Source organism: Sciurus vulgaris, assembly GCF_902686455.1.
Source record: "Sciurus vulgaris genome assembly, chromosome: 7".
Classification (NCBI taxonomy): Eukaryota; Metazoa; Chordata; class Mammalia; order Rodentia; family Sciuridae; genus Sciurus; species Sciurus vulgaris.
The window spans coordinates 53300551-53317053 of NC_136467.1; the positions used below are offsets into that span (position 1 = coordinate 53300551).

Below are 16503 nucleotides of genomic sequence, written 5' to 3' on the forward strand. Positions count from 1 at the left end.
GATATGTGGGCAAATTCCTAATAGTAGAGATCTCAACTCCTTTGTGAGTAATAAAATAATTCATAAAATAAGTAGACAGAAAATCAAAGATATAGAAGACTTTAATAATACTATCAACCAATTTTGCTTAACTACACTATATAGAACACTCCATCCCACAACTGCCAGATTATGTATTTTTTTTAAGGAAACATGGAACATTCACTAAGGAAAACAATCTGGTGGGCCACTGAGCTAGTCTCAAAAAATTTAAAAGGACTTAAATTATAAAAATATGGTTTCTGACCATAAAATACAATTAAATTAGAAATCAATAAAAATATATGTGCAAATATATTCCCAAATATTTCAAAATTAAGCAACATATTTTTATGTTACCCACAAATCGGAGAATAAATTACCAGAAAAGTCACAGGAAAATATTTTAAGCTAAACAATAAAGAAAATACAACATGTCAAAATTTAAGTGTAAAAATTTGTAATATGATTAAAGTTGCACTTAGGCAGAATTTTTTAGAAGATCATCTTTGACTAGGGACTACAAAAAAAAGTATAACTATCTGAAAGTCTAAGTTGAATTTAGAATACTTTAATCGTGAGCTAATGAAAGTATAAAAGTTCAAAAAGCATTAAGATATGTAATTTTTTTAGGGTGTATTTCTCTTAAGTGGTATAAGACTCACAATTCCCAGAGAAATGCATATACAGACTCAATTGAAGCTTAAACTGTATTTAACATATGACTATAAAACAAAATTGGTAAAACAGATAACATGACTGATGCTTCCAGGTCATTTTTCAGTTACACTATCATAGAGATAGATTTGTTCTTTTGACAAATATTTATAGGGCACTTACTATGTTCCAGAATTATACCAGTAATATAGGAGGTGGGTAAGAAGGGGCAAAAAATCCCAACCATTCATTGATCTTACTTGAGGTAGGGGATTTGGGGAAGACAGACTATAAACAATTAACAAATAAAAATATGTATTTCACAACTTGGAGAAAAATATAATAAAAAAACAGCAGGAGAGATAGGGAGAGATACAATTTGTTTTCATTTTTTAATTTTAAATTAAAAAAAAAATTTCCCCAGTGCTGAGGACCTTGCATACCAAGCAAGCTCTTTACCACTGAGTTACACCCTCAGCTTGGGAATTAAATGGGCAGGAAAGACTTCTTGATAAGGTGATGACTGAGGGAAGATCAAAAGTAAAGGAACAAGTCATGTGAAAATCTGGGGCAAGTGGTGGAAGTATGTCTGGGTGTTCAAGGAAAACAAAGAAGGCAGTATGACTCTTCAGGAAGAGTCAAGGGAGAGGAATAGGGTGTCACAAAAGAGACGTGGGACAGGGAAGACCAAATAGGGATTTCGTTTTACTCTCAGTAAATGTGAAGCCTCTGGAGGGTTCTGAGCAGAGAGGTTTAACAAGATCTTCCCGAATTTTAACAGAAGTATTCTGGCTGTTGTGAGAGGAGTGGGGGAGGGGGAGAAGAAAAAGAAATATGAAAGGAAACCAGTTAGGAACAGAGAGAAGTGAGAACTGTATCTACCAAGGTGGTTTGTAGTTGATTCGAATAGGGATGATCCAATACAGAGTGTGAGAATGATGACGCAGAAAGTGGAGAAAGTTGCCGAATGCCTATCTTTGAGTAGAGGAAGTGATGGGACTATTAGGGTTTAGATCTGGAATGTTCCCCAAAGGTTCATGTGTTGAAGGCTTGATCCTCAATATAGTAATGTTCTGAGATGAGATTTTAGGAAGTGATTGGATCCTAAAAGCTCTAACCTCATAAGTGGATTAATCCATTGATAGATTAATAATTCAATGGCATATGTGCATGTACAAATATGTAAAAACAAACCCTACCATTATGAACAACTATAATGCCACAACTAAAAATATGGGAAGCTGGGTGTAGTGACACACACCTGTAATCCCGGAGGCTCGGGAGGCTGAGGGAGGAAGATTGCATGTTCAAAGCCAGCCTCAACTAAAGTGAGGTGCTAAGCAACTCACTGAGACCCTGTCTCTAAATAAAACACAAAACATGCTGGGGATATGGCCCAGTGGCCAAGTGCCCCTGAGTTCAATCCCAGGTTACCGCTCCCCTCATAAAAAGCGAAAAAAATGGACGGCAATATTGGAAGGTAGTGGATGCTAAGAGGTGGGACCTACTTGGAGGAAGTGGGTCACTGAGAGCATGCCTTGGAAGGGTGTATCATGTCCCCAGCCCCTTCCCTGCACCCTCACTCTTGGCTTCCTGGCCACCATGAGGTAAGCTGCTCTACTCTGCAACACGCTCCTACCATGATGTTCTGCTGTACACAACCATGGAGCCAAGCAACTATCTGCTGATATCTCTGGAACAATGAGCCAAACAAAATCTTTCCTCTTCTAAGTTGATTTTCTCAGGTATCTTGTTACAGTGATGGAACTCTGACTAACACAGGAACCTAGTGCACAAGATGCATGGATGTAGAGCTAGGAACATTTCATTTACAGTAACATGAAAAAAGTCAGAGAATGCAGGCACAGGCACAGGTAGGTGACCGCAAGTGGCGGTGTTGGTATGGTGGTCTGTGGAAGTTCTTTTCGTATCACTCTGATTTCCCAGGGAAATAGGAAGCAAGGGCTGAAAAGGAAGATGGAGGGGGTAGGGGTAGTAGTGGTGGTATGAGAAAGAGAAAGTATGAAGCAGTGAATTAGGAGAATTAGTAGATTAGATTTGCCATGGTTGATTTGTCTTTTCAACCCAAGATACATTTGAAACAGTTCTCTAGCATCTACACATATGAAGAAGTAATTATCAATAACTATTCATCTTTATTATGCATATGCTACTCCAGGGAGAGAGCCAATCCTGCCCTCTAGTAAGGGTGGATAATGCCTCAAAATGTATAGCTAAGTGAGTGCAAGTTTATAGCTTCAAAACTGAGGTTCTGTTTTGAATTCTTTGCTTCTTATAAGACTTCCTTCCAAAAAGAACTAAAGCATTATAAATTTAAATTAGCTTATTATGATGTGTATTTCCCATTTATCCTAAGATTACTGCTACAGTAAAAATCTTAAGAAAATTAATGTTATAGAGGGGAAAATACTTATTGTAAGAGATGGGAATATTAGAAATGTTTTCAAAAAGATCATGAAGCTGGAGCAGTGGCACATGCCTGTAATCTCAGCAAATTGGGACGCTGAGGAGGGTCTCAAGATTGGCCTTGAGATTGAGGCCAATCTCAGCAACTGAGATCCTCAGCAACTTCTTGAGACCCTGTATGTAAATAAAAAATTAAAAAGCACTGGGAATGTAGCTCAGTGGTAAAGTACCTCCGGCTCAATCCACAGTACAAACAAACAAACTAACAAAAACACACACACACAAGAGAAATACACAAACAGACGAAGAAACTTTCTTTTTTTTTTTTTTTGGCGGTGCTGGGGATCAAACCCAGGGCCTTGTGCTTGTAAGGCCAGCACTCTACCAACTGAGCCATCTCCCCAGCCCATAGACCAAGAAACTTTCTAATGATCATGTCATATATGAAAACCTTAGAAGCATGCAAATACACATACATAGCTGGCAGGTATCTTCTAATAAATAATCTCAAATCAATATGGGTGTAAATTGTGTCATAAATATGCCACACATCAAAAAAAATCTATAAAACCTTTACGGATATGATGGAGTGATAAGGAGACCAATTACCATTTCATGTTTTTTTGATTGATGCAACTCAGGAAAACAAAAGCACTCTTGGTGTTTTAGAAAACTTGAACAATGCATTGATTCTTCTAAAATATCTTATTCTCTTAAAACTTTGTATTTGAGAAAAATGAATTCATATCTAAATTACAACATCTTTGGAATACACTTATATATTTTTCCAGACTATAAATCTTCTATAAATGTCTCACCATCCAAAATCCTTCTATTATGGACTCTTTAGACAGGTGTTCCAAGTCAGGGATCTGTTGTACCTAACAATATGCTGATTCAAAGAATCATGACACATTTTTAACAAATAATGTAATGGTGTTTCCTTGTGTGCCTGTGTGTGTGTGTGCGCTTGCACACATGTGTGGTGGTAGATTATTTAAGAGAAATTAAACCAGTTCCCATAAATAATTATTGCTTATGTATGAGAATGAAATGTTAAAAAATAATCATTATAAATATTCAAAATCAACTGGGCTCAATATACTCTTTTTTTTTTTTTTTGGTATGAATAAAGCAAAATACTAAACTAATTCATTGGTTCCTAGCAAACATTAAGGGCTTAAAAATTCTAGTCTGACTATTCTTAAAAACAGAGGAAAGCAGTTATAGTTCTTAGGCAGAACTGTTTTTTCTGCTTAGTTCAAGTTTTGGTTTTAAATGGCTTTATGCAATTTTTCACCCTCAGGCAAAAGTTCATGTAGTCATTCTTAGGAAGATTTCACTTTTTCCAGATCTAGACAAGTTGAAAAATATTGGCCAAAGGTGAATAATACCAAATGTTCAAATGAAGTCCAATCCATTTGGCCACAGGTTTGTGCATATAACGAGTGAGATTTGTCCTCTGAAGAAATTTCTCTATAGGTTAAGAATGTATTACCAAAGAAACCTGGATCCCTTCACTAATACGTTATAAATGAATGAGACATTATGGGTGGGGGTGTCTGGATTTTAAACAGTCATTCATATTTTCATTCCATTCTATCTCCTGAAATAATAATTTTATAATTTATATACTTAATTATTTATCCTAAATTGGTCTTTTCATTCTTTTACAGAAGGGAAATTTATAGAACATATTCTAGTCATAATGCTTCTGGTACAAGATATTCCTGATGAATAAGTTTTACAAAATAGTAGTAAAATAAGCTCTTTTGTTTTAGTCATAGCTTCTAATCATCTCAGCAATTCATGGTCCTCCTTTGCACATACAATTGAAGGATGACTGGGTTACTGCTGCATTCGAATTTCATTCTGCTACCATCAACTATGCTCAAACTTTCAGTGATTCAGGTTGTAATTTCTTTGCTTTCTAATAATAGGTGGCATATTTATTTTGTGTGGGAGAGGGGACAGTATGTCATATTGTTTTTAAAAATAGTCTTAAAGCCTTATTTGTACCACTAATATCAATTTGAAGCTAGAAATGATAAAACCCAAGGAAACTTAAAGTGAGCCCAAATAAGTCCTCTTGCGTTGAGCTTGTTTGACTCTTCAAGAAAAGTGTGTGTCTCTCCTGTGTTCGAGAGCACTGTTGTCATTATGCTTCATGGGTGCTTTTACAATCCAGTACAACCATTTTTAGGTTCTCCTACTATTGACACTTTTAATGTTTATCCTTCTACTCTCTGGAATGTTTATTTCTTAATTATATAATATACAAATAAATTCTTATAAACAATTCTAACAGGTACCTATTAACTAAGATCTCCTTAAAAGCATTTCCCCAAATTTGGTCCCTTCCTTAGAAGTAACTGCTGCTACCACTTTGAAATATATTCTTTTAAAACATGTTCTAGGTATTTATATAACCCACAGACACACATGAACATTTATATATGCATAAAATTTGTTTGTGAAAAACATTATCGTTCTGGGGATGTAGCTCAGCTGGTAGAGTGTTTGCCTTTTAAGCACAAGGCCTTGGGTTCAATCCCCAGTACCGCAAAGAAAGAAAACAAAAACATTATCATTATATATTGTTTTGTTACTTGCTTTTCATTTAAAATATATTAAGTACATCCTACCATGTATTCAGGGATACCAGTTTTCAAAAATCTTTGGTGTACTTTTAAAAAAGTATACATAGCAAAATTAGTATAAATAGGAAGTTTTTACTTACTTTTTTAGCATGACTTTGATAGTCCCATGAGTTTTGATAAATGCATAGTCATGTAACCACTACCACAATCAAGAAATAAAAGTTCCATAACCCACAAAAATTTCTTCTGTGTCCAATTTTAGTTAGGAGGCACTTACCCTTTCCAAAGCAATCACTCATGTGTTCTAGTTTCACTTTTACAACAAAGCTAAGTAAATGGAATCATACATTTGCCTGTAAAGTCTGGCTTCATTCACTTAGCCTAGCACAGTTGCATTTCATCCACGATGTTGCATATGTTGGTAGTCTGGTTCTTTTTTTTCTTTTTTTTTTTTTACTTTTTTTTTTTAGTTGTCAATGGATCTTTATTTTATTTATTTATTTATTTTTACTTTTATGTGGTGCTGAGGATCGCACCCAGTGCCTCGCACATGCTAGGCAAGCACTCTACCACTGAGCTACAATCCCAGCCCAAGTCTGGTTCTTCTTATTGCTCAGTATTACTGTTTTATGGATATACATTGTATAAATGTTGATCCATTCATCAGTTGAAGGGCAACAGGGTTGTTCCCAGTTTTTGTTGATTATGAATAAAGCAACTATAAATATTGACTTTCGAGTTTTTGGGTATAAATATGTAGGGGGGGAATACTATTGGAAAACATCTTTGTTGATGGCTGCATTGTACTTTAGGACTTGAGTGTATGTACATTTATTTATTTGGTCAAAATATCAAATACACTGTATCAGACAATGAGGATTTAGTGAACATAGTATTGGTCAGTGTTGATCCTGATCCTCATAGAATTTGTTTTTAACCAAATCTTTAGAGTTATTATTGTTATTATTTGCAGTGCTGGGATGGAAACCAAGGCTTCCCACATAATAGGAAAATACCACTGAGCTACAACCCTAGTCCCCAAATCCCTATTAACAGATATTTAAGTTACTTCTGATTTCCTTATCATAAACAAGGAGTTTTTTTAATAGCTTCAATTCAGTCATTACTGATCATCTGTTATGTGCCTACCATTTTCCTAGAGGTTTTCAAGGACAAAACTGAACATTTAAGCAGTAGTTACGTTTGGGAGAGCTGCCTAACTCTAGGGCAATATGTTGCAGGTTTAATGTGAGGAACCTAGGATCATCTTTCATATTCCCAGGCTGCTGATTTTCGAACTTCAGTGGCCACCACAATGACCTACAGGGTTTGTTAAAAATACAGATCCCTGGGCCTCACTTCTGGTTCAGTAGGATTATCATGGTATCTGAGAATTTCCATTTTTAACAAGTTCCCAAGTAAAGTTAATGCTGCTGGTCCCAGGAAGATACTTTGAGAAGTTTGAAAGCTATTTGGGGGAATTCCTGAGCCTGATATCTTAAATTTGGATGTCCCTTCATCTGTTAGGATTTCAGAGATCTAGAAGTAGCCCTGTTTGAAGTTAATGATGCAGAAGAAACAATGCATGCCATTTCCTCTGAATGTTCACTGGAGACCTCTAGTATTTTAGGATTTTGTTTTCATTTCCCTGGAGTTATCTCAAGGTAGTTTCTTTCCCCAATTCTACTAGTTGGCAGGGGAACTTGTTCTCTGGCACCCTAAGCACCACCAATAGCAACAGTAGGGGATTTGGGTATGAACAGTTCTACTGAAGTGGTAGAACTCTTAATAGGAAGCTCAGGAATTGCCTCTCTGGGTTAGAGGTGGTTGGTTTGAATCTTGGATGTCCCCAAGTGGCCCATGTGTTAAAGGCTTAGTTCCTAGCCCATAGTACTACAGGGAGGTGGTAGAGACTTTAGGAGGTGGGGCCTAATGGGAGGTTTTAGGTCATTAAGCACAAGTTCCCAAAAGGATTGTGGGACACTGGTGTCTTCTTCTCTGATTTGGGGTCACCAAGAGGTGAACAATTTGCTCCACCCACCATGCACTCTCTGTCATGATGTGCTGCCTCACCATAGGCCCTAAGGCAATGGAGCCAAGTGACCATGCACTGAAACCTCTGAAACTGTTAGCCAAAATAAAACTTTCCTCTTTTTAAGATGATTATCTTCAATATTTTTTTACAGTTACTAAAAGCTAACACACTGGGTATCTTAGCTACAGGAACTTCATTGAAATTCCCGAGCATTCACCTGAGACTTTAGAAGAGCTGGGTAGGTATGGAGTGGGGAGCACGGAACATGTTTCCCTTGGCTTTGGGATGGGGGGTCTTGGGTTATGAGCTAGCTCTGATTGCTGCAGAGGCCAGGTCCCACAGGTAGAGGAGCCAGAGTTACTTCAAGTTGCTGGTGAGTATAAAGCTAACTGCAAGAACAGCTCTATCGCTAACTAGTTCTTGGAAAATTTCCTCATCTGTAAAATGAGGTCAACAGTCCCACCTCTTAAGATTATTGTGAGGATAAATATAGTAACACATGTAAAATACTAGTTATCATGGAAATTGACACACAGTAGGCTGCTCTTTATCTAGTGGGAGTGTGGATCTGTGCAGGAAGTTTGGTTGACTCACAAAGTATGCTTGAGTCTCTTTGGATTTATAAGGGCACTGACATTATTCCCTCTGGGAGATGAGGCAGCCAGCCTTGGGGGCCTGCTGTTTAGTCTCTCACAAGCATTTGCAGTCTCTGGAGGACATGTAAGATTGGAGCCTATATTAGCTGACAGGAAAACACCATGACACACTAGCATTGAAACCATGTAGGATCTAGTACAACTATTCACTGTAGGAGACTTTTTTTAGAGCTAAAAGGAACAGGGTTGATTTATTTCAACCAAATGCATTTTACAGATTATCATGGGAGGTTTTCAGTGACCTCCTAAGGGTCACAGAACATTGTAATTTTTAAGGTTCTTAATTCTGAATGACCTTGTTTTCATCTACTTTTTCTGATATTTTCCCCTTTTGCTCTACACATAGAACTCGTGTGCTATAGCTCCTTGTATTTTACATGTATGTCCCAAATGATGGGGAAATTCATTAACACAATTTTGTGCCTCAAAAGTCTTGTGTAGGTAAGGATTTTGGAAGAGTGGGAATTTAAGGACAAATTGGAAGAGTGAAAGTATAGGTTGGTATGCCAGAGCAGTGCAGCTCATTTTCTGCTTCCATCTGTCATTCTCAGGTATTCTAAAAGGTTGTACTGCTTATAGTTTCAGTATAAGCATTATTCCAACAAACTGATTTTAGTTTATTGAAAATTTAGTACCTATGTTTATATTCCAATTTTGTTTTAACAGTCAGGAATTTTTTACTGTTGTCTTAGGCATGTCTTACTTAGCCAGTGAATATGATTTTTCCCCTACATCAGAAACTTACTCAAAGAAGAAAATAATCAGAAGTCACTTTTTAAAAAGTGTATAATTATAAACTTAAACACATCATATTTATCTTATAAAAGGTTTCAGTTTTGTTCCTTTATTTAAGAACTTTACTTTTAAAGCATAAAAACAAACTTTAGTAGCAAAGGCAGTGATAATTTCAGAGTACATTCCCATCCCCCCACACTTCCCTACTGTCTTAAGTTCCTGCTACTCCTCCTCAGAGAGCTAAGGACCCATCACAGACATGATCCCTGTTACAGGAGATCTTGAGTCCCCAATTCCTCTCAGCAGAGGAAAATTTCAGAATGGTATATACAGAGGACACTCCTGTCTCCTCACTGCCTTTTGCAAGTTCCTGATACTTTTGCTAGGAAAAATAAGGACCTATCATCACAAACATGATGCCTATTGCAGGACAGCTTGACTCCCTATTCTTCCATCCCCAGTCTTAGTAGAAGGGAAGATGGGTGGTACTATTCCTAGTATTTTAGTTGCAAATGAGGCATTTTCTCATTGAGATAATGTAAAAAATGGCGGGTAGATTTTCTACACTGTGATGAATTAGGTAAGTTACTGAGAGTTGGTCCAAAAAGCTAATAGTCATTTTAATATCCTTTCTATGAGAAACATGTTTGTAGGTCCAAAAATAGGCTGACCACCAACAAGCTTTTGAAATATAACCTGTCATAGAATGGGAAATGGTTGGCTATTTAAAAATTTTTGATTTACACAAATTCTTTCAAGTGTGCATTAAGCAACAAGCATTTCTTGAGCTCTGGAACATCTGCTGCATATACAATATAGTAGTTGTACTAACATATCATGAAAAACTCAAACATAACTTGGGGGATTTCAACATACTATTTGTTTTACATTTGTATGTTTGAAAATTTTCATAATAAAACAGTTTTAAAACCCTTTAAACAAAAATTTCAGAAGTCCCCGAAGGATCAACCTTGACAAAATTGAGCAGCAATGTAAGACCCCTCTAATAAAAAGTAAAAATTTGAATTTTTAATTGTATCCATAAGACAGCAAACAAACTATCAAAATATTGAGAACATTTAAAACAATGTATCTATTCTGGATTTTCCAAAATCTCACATTATTGTTGCTCATAATTAAGAATGTCTTTCAAATGCCTAAGTATGACATTTAAAAAAAACATTATATAACATAAAATTAAACTAAATTGAGGAAAAGCATCTTACTTAATTGGGGGCAAATGAAAGATCTTTATAAATATCTGAAGAGATTTAATTTTATTTTAATTAATCTTAACTAATATTTAATGATTTAACTAGTGATTAGCATTTTCAAAAGCAAAAAGCAAAATACATATTCTCATCAATTTTTAAAATAAACTGAACACTAATCATTTTTATACATTTTCATTTTATTTTTAAGTACTTAAAATCCATTGTGATTAACATAAAAATGAAATTCATCTTTTTAAAAAGCATTGCTTTTTTGTATATTTATCTCTTTAAAATATAACTTCATAGAGGTCTATTAGGCTTTTTAAGGCATAATTTTATGAAATTCAGAGTTAAAGCATTTACTCTTTGACTATAAAGTCCCTAATAAATTTTCTGTAACATACTTTCATATCTTTTACAAACAAAATATTTGAAAACCCCACAATGCCATGATATAAAAGAGAGCAATAATTGCAGTAGAAAAAATAATAAATGAAATATGATATGCTTTCTGCTATGTACATATGAGTTATACAGAATAATCATTACAGCAGATGTCCTTAGAGAACAAAGGAGAATAGGAAAGTATAAAGGTGGGGGAAGGCATGGAAGATATTTTCTGTTATCTTCTACTGTGTGGTCTATTCTTTAAACAAAGAAAGGTCTCCTCAAGGGCAAGTCCTGTTTCAAATGTCCCTTTACCCTCCTGACTACAGAATAATGTGTTTGTGTAGTATATGATTACACCAGACAAGACTGTGAACACATGTGATTTACTCAATGATCCTATTCTGCTTCCTTTTAAAGATAAAGAATGCATTTAAGTTGATTGTGTATGAGACTATAGTAATTCCTTAGAAGGCTCTATTCAAACAATACTACTTTATTTTAAAATATTAAGAGCAAAGTAATTTTCCTGGGCTTCATTTTCTTTCCAGATAACATCAATTAATGCTTACATTTACTTTGCAAGAGAAAACATAACACAAGTAATTACTTTAAAATAGCTTTAATTCTTCTTTTTATAAGCAAAATATCCTCATAAAACATTCATTTTTCAAAAACCTTTATATGTAAATAACTTTAAAAATCTGAGAAAGATGGAAGAAACAACAATTAAAAACAATACAACTACCACCACAGCTTCTAACAGGAGGCCAGACCAAGACACAGGACTCATGAAAACAAGCTGCTTACATTCCCACAATACAACCCCTGGGAGGAATCTTGTCTTCTTTAACTTGGTGGGTGGCAGAGCCCATAGGAATTATTCAAACTATGAAAATCCCACAGCATGGTTACCTGTGGGAAATGAGACAGATATGACTTAAGCATAATTATTTTCTTATAAGAGTTAAGAAAACAACCTTAAATTATAAAGGTTGCATGGGTTTCAACTTTGACAGGTAGATAATTGCATATGTATTCACCAAACATAGCATTTCCCAGCTAAAGAGGAAAACAGACACTGTATACCTGCCATTTTTCTTTAAAATAATATTCTCCTCAGCACTTATATTTGTTGATTATAGATACATTTAAGTGGTATTTAAAATAGTAAAAAAAAAAAAAAAAAATAGCAAATATTTGAGGGTTTACTATATGCCAGACATATTGTACTAGTTATTTCACATGGCCTGTTTCACTTACTCCTAACAATAAACCTATGAAGTAAGAATATTATTCCTATTTTACAAATAAAGAGCTAAGGCTGAAGGAAGTTAAATTACCAGACCAAGATCACACAACCAGAATTCAAAACTAGATCCTTGTCTCCAGAGCTGTTAATGTTTAATTTAGCTCCAGTTCTATAACATGAAATATGATTTTAACCCCAATATTATATAGAACTATTCTTCTAGGGCTATAAATTATTAGTTTCTTTGTGAACTTTCACTTCTCTGACTCATTGTGACTGCTAGACTCTCAATCTTTCCCAATTCGTCTTCTGGTTTCAAGTGCTTTCCTGAACAGCCTGGACCCTAATCATTTCAATTATGCCTGAATCTCCTGTCCAGGGCTCTCCTGAAGTCAAATAAAGGGGTCCCTGTAACAGCAATTTCTATTCTTCCAACAAGTGAAACATTACTGCTGACTTAATCCAAGAGAAAAATCATGCTGCCTGTTTTTAACTGGGCATTCACTACAGCTCAGAAATCCTTTCACTGATACTTCACAGCACCCATAACAGCTGTTCTAATTTTTTTTTTCCACCACTAAATCCCCAGTGCACTCATCTATACCTCTTCAGATTATTTTACCATAGATTTATTTTAAAAACCATCTAAAGTAAGGTTTCCAGATAAAATACAGGATCACCAGTTAAATTTGCATTTCAAATAATCAGGGAACATTATATAAGTTTGTCTCAAGTATCATTATCATAGAAATAGTTAAATGGTATTTAAGATAAAAAACAGTAAATGTACATACTTAATACTAAAAAAGAATTCAGTTTATCTGAAATTAAAGTTTAACTAGATATCCAGTATTTTAATTTGTTAAATCAAATCCAATCAAATTTCCTTCTTTCTATTCCTAAAAGTGTCCTTCTTTTCAAAGGTTAATTCTCTGATCTATTGTATTAATCAGTTTTCTATCACTATAATGAAATACCTGAGGCAATTAATATATAAAGAAAAAAGGTTTATTTTGGCCCTTGGTTATAGAGGTTCAGTCTTAAGTTCCTGCTGCCTCAATACTCCTCTGGTGAGGATGGCACATTGTGGCTGAGGCACATGAGGGATATCATGAGACAAGAAACAGAATGAAACTGGGGTCCCACAATCCCCTTCAAAACCATGCCCCCAATGACCCACATAACTCCCATTAGATCCCACCTCTCAAAGGTTCTACTACCTCCCAATAAGGGATCAACATTTATCACATGGACCTTTGGAGGACCTCATCCAAAGCATATCACCTATTATACTGATATTCCTCCTTACTTTCCTTTTTTCCCCATTCCATATATTCTTCACCTCTTCATGAAGACATGTCCTTTGCCATGTCACTTTGCAATTTCTCTAATGAGGTGAATTCTATTTCCCTATACCTTGAATATGTGCTTGGCCAAGTAAACTGCTTTGATCAACAAAATGAGATAGAAGTGCCAATGTGTATCAGTTTAGAGTCTAGGTCTCAAGAGGATTGTGTATTTCTATTTGCCCTCTTAAACACTTACCCTGTCTCCATGAAAAAAATAAACCCAAGCAAGCCAGTCTTGGGAGGAGGGTGAGAGATAAGTTAAATAGAGTCCAGTTTAGAACAAAGCTCCCAGTAGACTTGCATATGCACAAGCAAGCCCAGCTGGACTCCACCAACCCTAAGGAGTGTAACTACGATAGTAATTATTGTCTTTAGAGACTATGTTTTAGAGTGTTACACAGCAAAAGTAACTGAAACATATACCTTAAAAAAACTTGTCCTGACTTTATTATTCCAAATTTCTTATATCCCCACACTGCTACAAAAAGTATTTTTCCCCTTAATTCCCTTGCCACTTATTTTTATTATCTGTACCAATACATAATTTTTTCTCTATTTTCATATGAGGCAGGGTCTTTCTTGCTATGTTGCCTAAGCTGGCCTCAAACTCCTGGGCTCAAATGATGTTCCAGCCTCAGCCTCCCAAGAAGTTGGAACTTTAAGTGTGCACTACTGCGCCTGGCTCATTTACCAATTCTCATTTAATTCACACCAGAAACCTCCTAATGGTCAGTCCTATAGCTCTGGCTCTCTCCTCATCTACCTGACTAAAGATTACTTCACATCGTTGTTAAGTTTTCCTCTCCTTTTTTGTACTATTCTATTCTTTATTTCATTGATTGTTCCATTTATTTTAGGGACTCATCTTCTCACTTCCACTCTTCTGGGAGTTTATTCATTTCCCCAATGGTGAATATGATATATCTGAGTCACACATCTTTTTATCTATCCCTAATATCCCTTTTAAGCTCTAGTTTGGTTGGTTCTCAAACTACATTGTGCATCAGAATCACTTAGAGGGCTTGTTAATATTCAGACTGCTAGATCCCCACTCCCACAGATTTATAGTCCATTAAGTCTGGGATTGGTTCTGAGAATCTGCATTTGTAACAAGTTCTCAATGATACTGATCCTGCATCAGTGACTATACTTTGAGAACCACACTTGTAGTTCCGTATTTCAAATTGTCTAACATTCTTCCCATCCCCATTCTCAAATATCATTTACGGCGCTGATTTTTTGATCAAAAGTCCTAGGAACCAATTTGGGCCAACTACGCAAAACCAAGAATTTATAAGGTAGCTCACAGAATCAAGGTGAAGGCTGCAGAACTATGCTCCAAGTAAGAAAGCATCCAGAAAAGAGACTATCTGACAGTAAGAGCATTGTTTTTAAGTCTGAAACTGAGTGTTTCTTAGGTTTTAAAGACCCTCTGTTTGGGTTCAAACCAGTCACCTATCCATTCTCTATTTGTACCTGGGGAATGATACAAAGAATTATGGTAGAAATAGTCACGAAGAACTCCTTTTTCTTTCATACTGTCTTAGTTTAGGTACTCCCAATCAAGCAGGTGGATTATTACAACAGCCTCCTAACTGGTTTTCTTGCTCCCAAGATATCCTCTCCACATCATCTTCAGTTATCTCTTTAAGATATGGTATTTTCTTCTTTGTCCGCCTGGTGCAGTATTGCTGTCTTATCTCATTTTGGGCAATAAATTACTTTTCTTTATATACAAGTGTTTGGGGTAATTTTGCCTTAGCCAATTCAAAAAGTGTGAAATAGTTTAAGAGGGTAGGGAATACAGGTCATTATAAAATAAGGACTTAATCCCCTACTAACCAGGCAAAGGTCAGAAATAAGAGTGCCAAAATTTTGCATAAAGACCAGCCTTAAAGCCTTTCAGAGATTAAAGTCTCTCACTAAATGGAAAACTCCCTTGTGGCAAGGACCAAGTCCTCACTGTTTCCCCAGCAGCAGCACAGTGCCTCACACATCAGGTACTTAATGAAATGAATCAAGTCTTCACCTCCTGGCCCTCACTACTTTGCATTACTAGTCTTCACTCTGCCTACCTTTCTTCCCACCACCAAAATCCCTCCTGTATATCACTGCTAAATCAATCCAATTATTTTCTTCTCAAAACATCTGGATTCCCCAATACATGCTCACCAACTCTAAACTCTTCAGTATTCAAAGCCTTCCATGACCTAGTTCTAACCATTTTTTCTAGGATTGCTCCCACACTCTTCATACTGTCAATTAGTTTGGACGAATAAGGTTTATTTAACACAATGTAAGCTTTTTGTGACTTTATTGTTTCCATTTTTTGGAATGTATTCGTCCCATGGTGTTTCCCCTACCTCAATTTCAAAGTCTGGTTAAGTTGCCATCTGTCAATGTTTCCGATCTTTTTCAATCTATAACCCAATACTCTGGGTTCTTGTTGATAATGCTCCCTTAGACCCCCTGCTCCTTAACTTCCTGGTTAAGAATCTTTCTATTTGAAGCTTTTGTTAATTATTCTCCTGTTTGTACATATAAATTCATAAGAGTTGAAAACATTATCTTAAATTATCATTATATACTTACATTATTTGCCCTATAAATTTTAAAGACCTTAAAGAGTTTTCTGTAGTTATTCTCATCTGCAAATAACTTCTATAGTGCCTTATATACAGTGGGTGACGAGCAAAATCTGTTGAGCAGATGAATAAATGGATGTATGTAATACGCATCTTGTGTTTGGGGCAGGTCCTCTTGAGGTAGACATCCAGTGGTTGTGCCAGAGATTGTGCTGGAATCAGCTGTGAAGAAGTGAGTGTAAACCAAAGACATCAGGCCAAGCAAAGATTCAAATGTCAGGAAGTCAAACACAAGCTTCAAGAGAAAAGATCCAAAACACTGAACCTGAGATGAAGCATCAGGCAGAAACACAGAAGAAATAATAGTACCTGAATAATAAGCTGAAGGAGATCTGGGATGGTGGACTTCTGGGGAGGCCTGTAATAGCATATACTAAAGTGAGTGAGTTTGTTGGTAAAATGTGGTTGCCTAAGAATTAGAAGTTAGTTTGGCAGCCATTTATCATCTCTAGCAAGAAACTCATACATGAAAATAAAATATTTATAATAGCAAATATGGAGAAATTAAATAGAACCTGCTTTGAGATG

The 16503-nt window shown here is 35.8% G+C and overlaps 1 protein-coding gene across 14 annotated transcripts in view; it reads right to left on the reverse strand.

Moving 5' to 3' along the window:
• The window catches only part of LOC306666871 (uncharacterized protein), a 110965-nt gene that overhangs the window by 79298 nt on the left and 15164 nt on the right, over positions 1-16503 (reverse strand). For 3 of the 14 annotated variants that reach the window (XR_013765419.1, XR_013765420.1, XR_013765421.1), the window contains one exon: positions 10615-16137. The exons of 10 other annotated variants lie outside the window; for them this stretch is intronic. Coding sequence is in view for 1 of the 4 variants with exons in the window: in XM_079149176.1 (XP_079005302.1) it covers positions 11641-11644; positions 15923-16137 (219 nt within the window). In the remaining 3 variants the exon portion in view is untranslated. Of the gene's footprint in view, positions 1-10614; positions 16138-16503 lie in introns of those variants that run through there. One more of the 14 variants, XM_079149176.1, reaches the window with a different exon arrangement.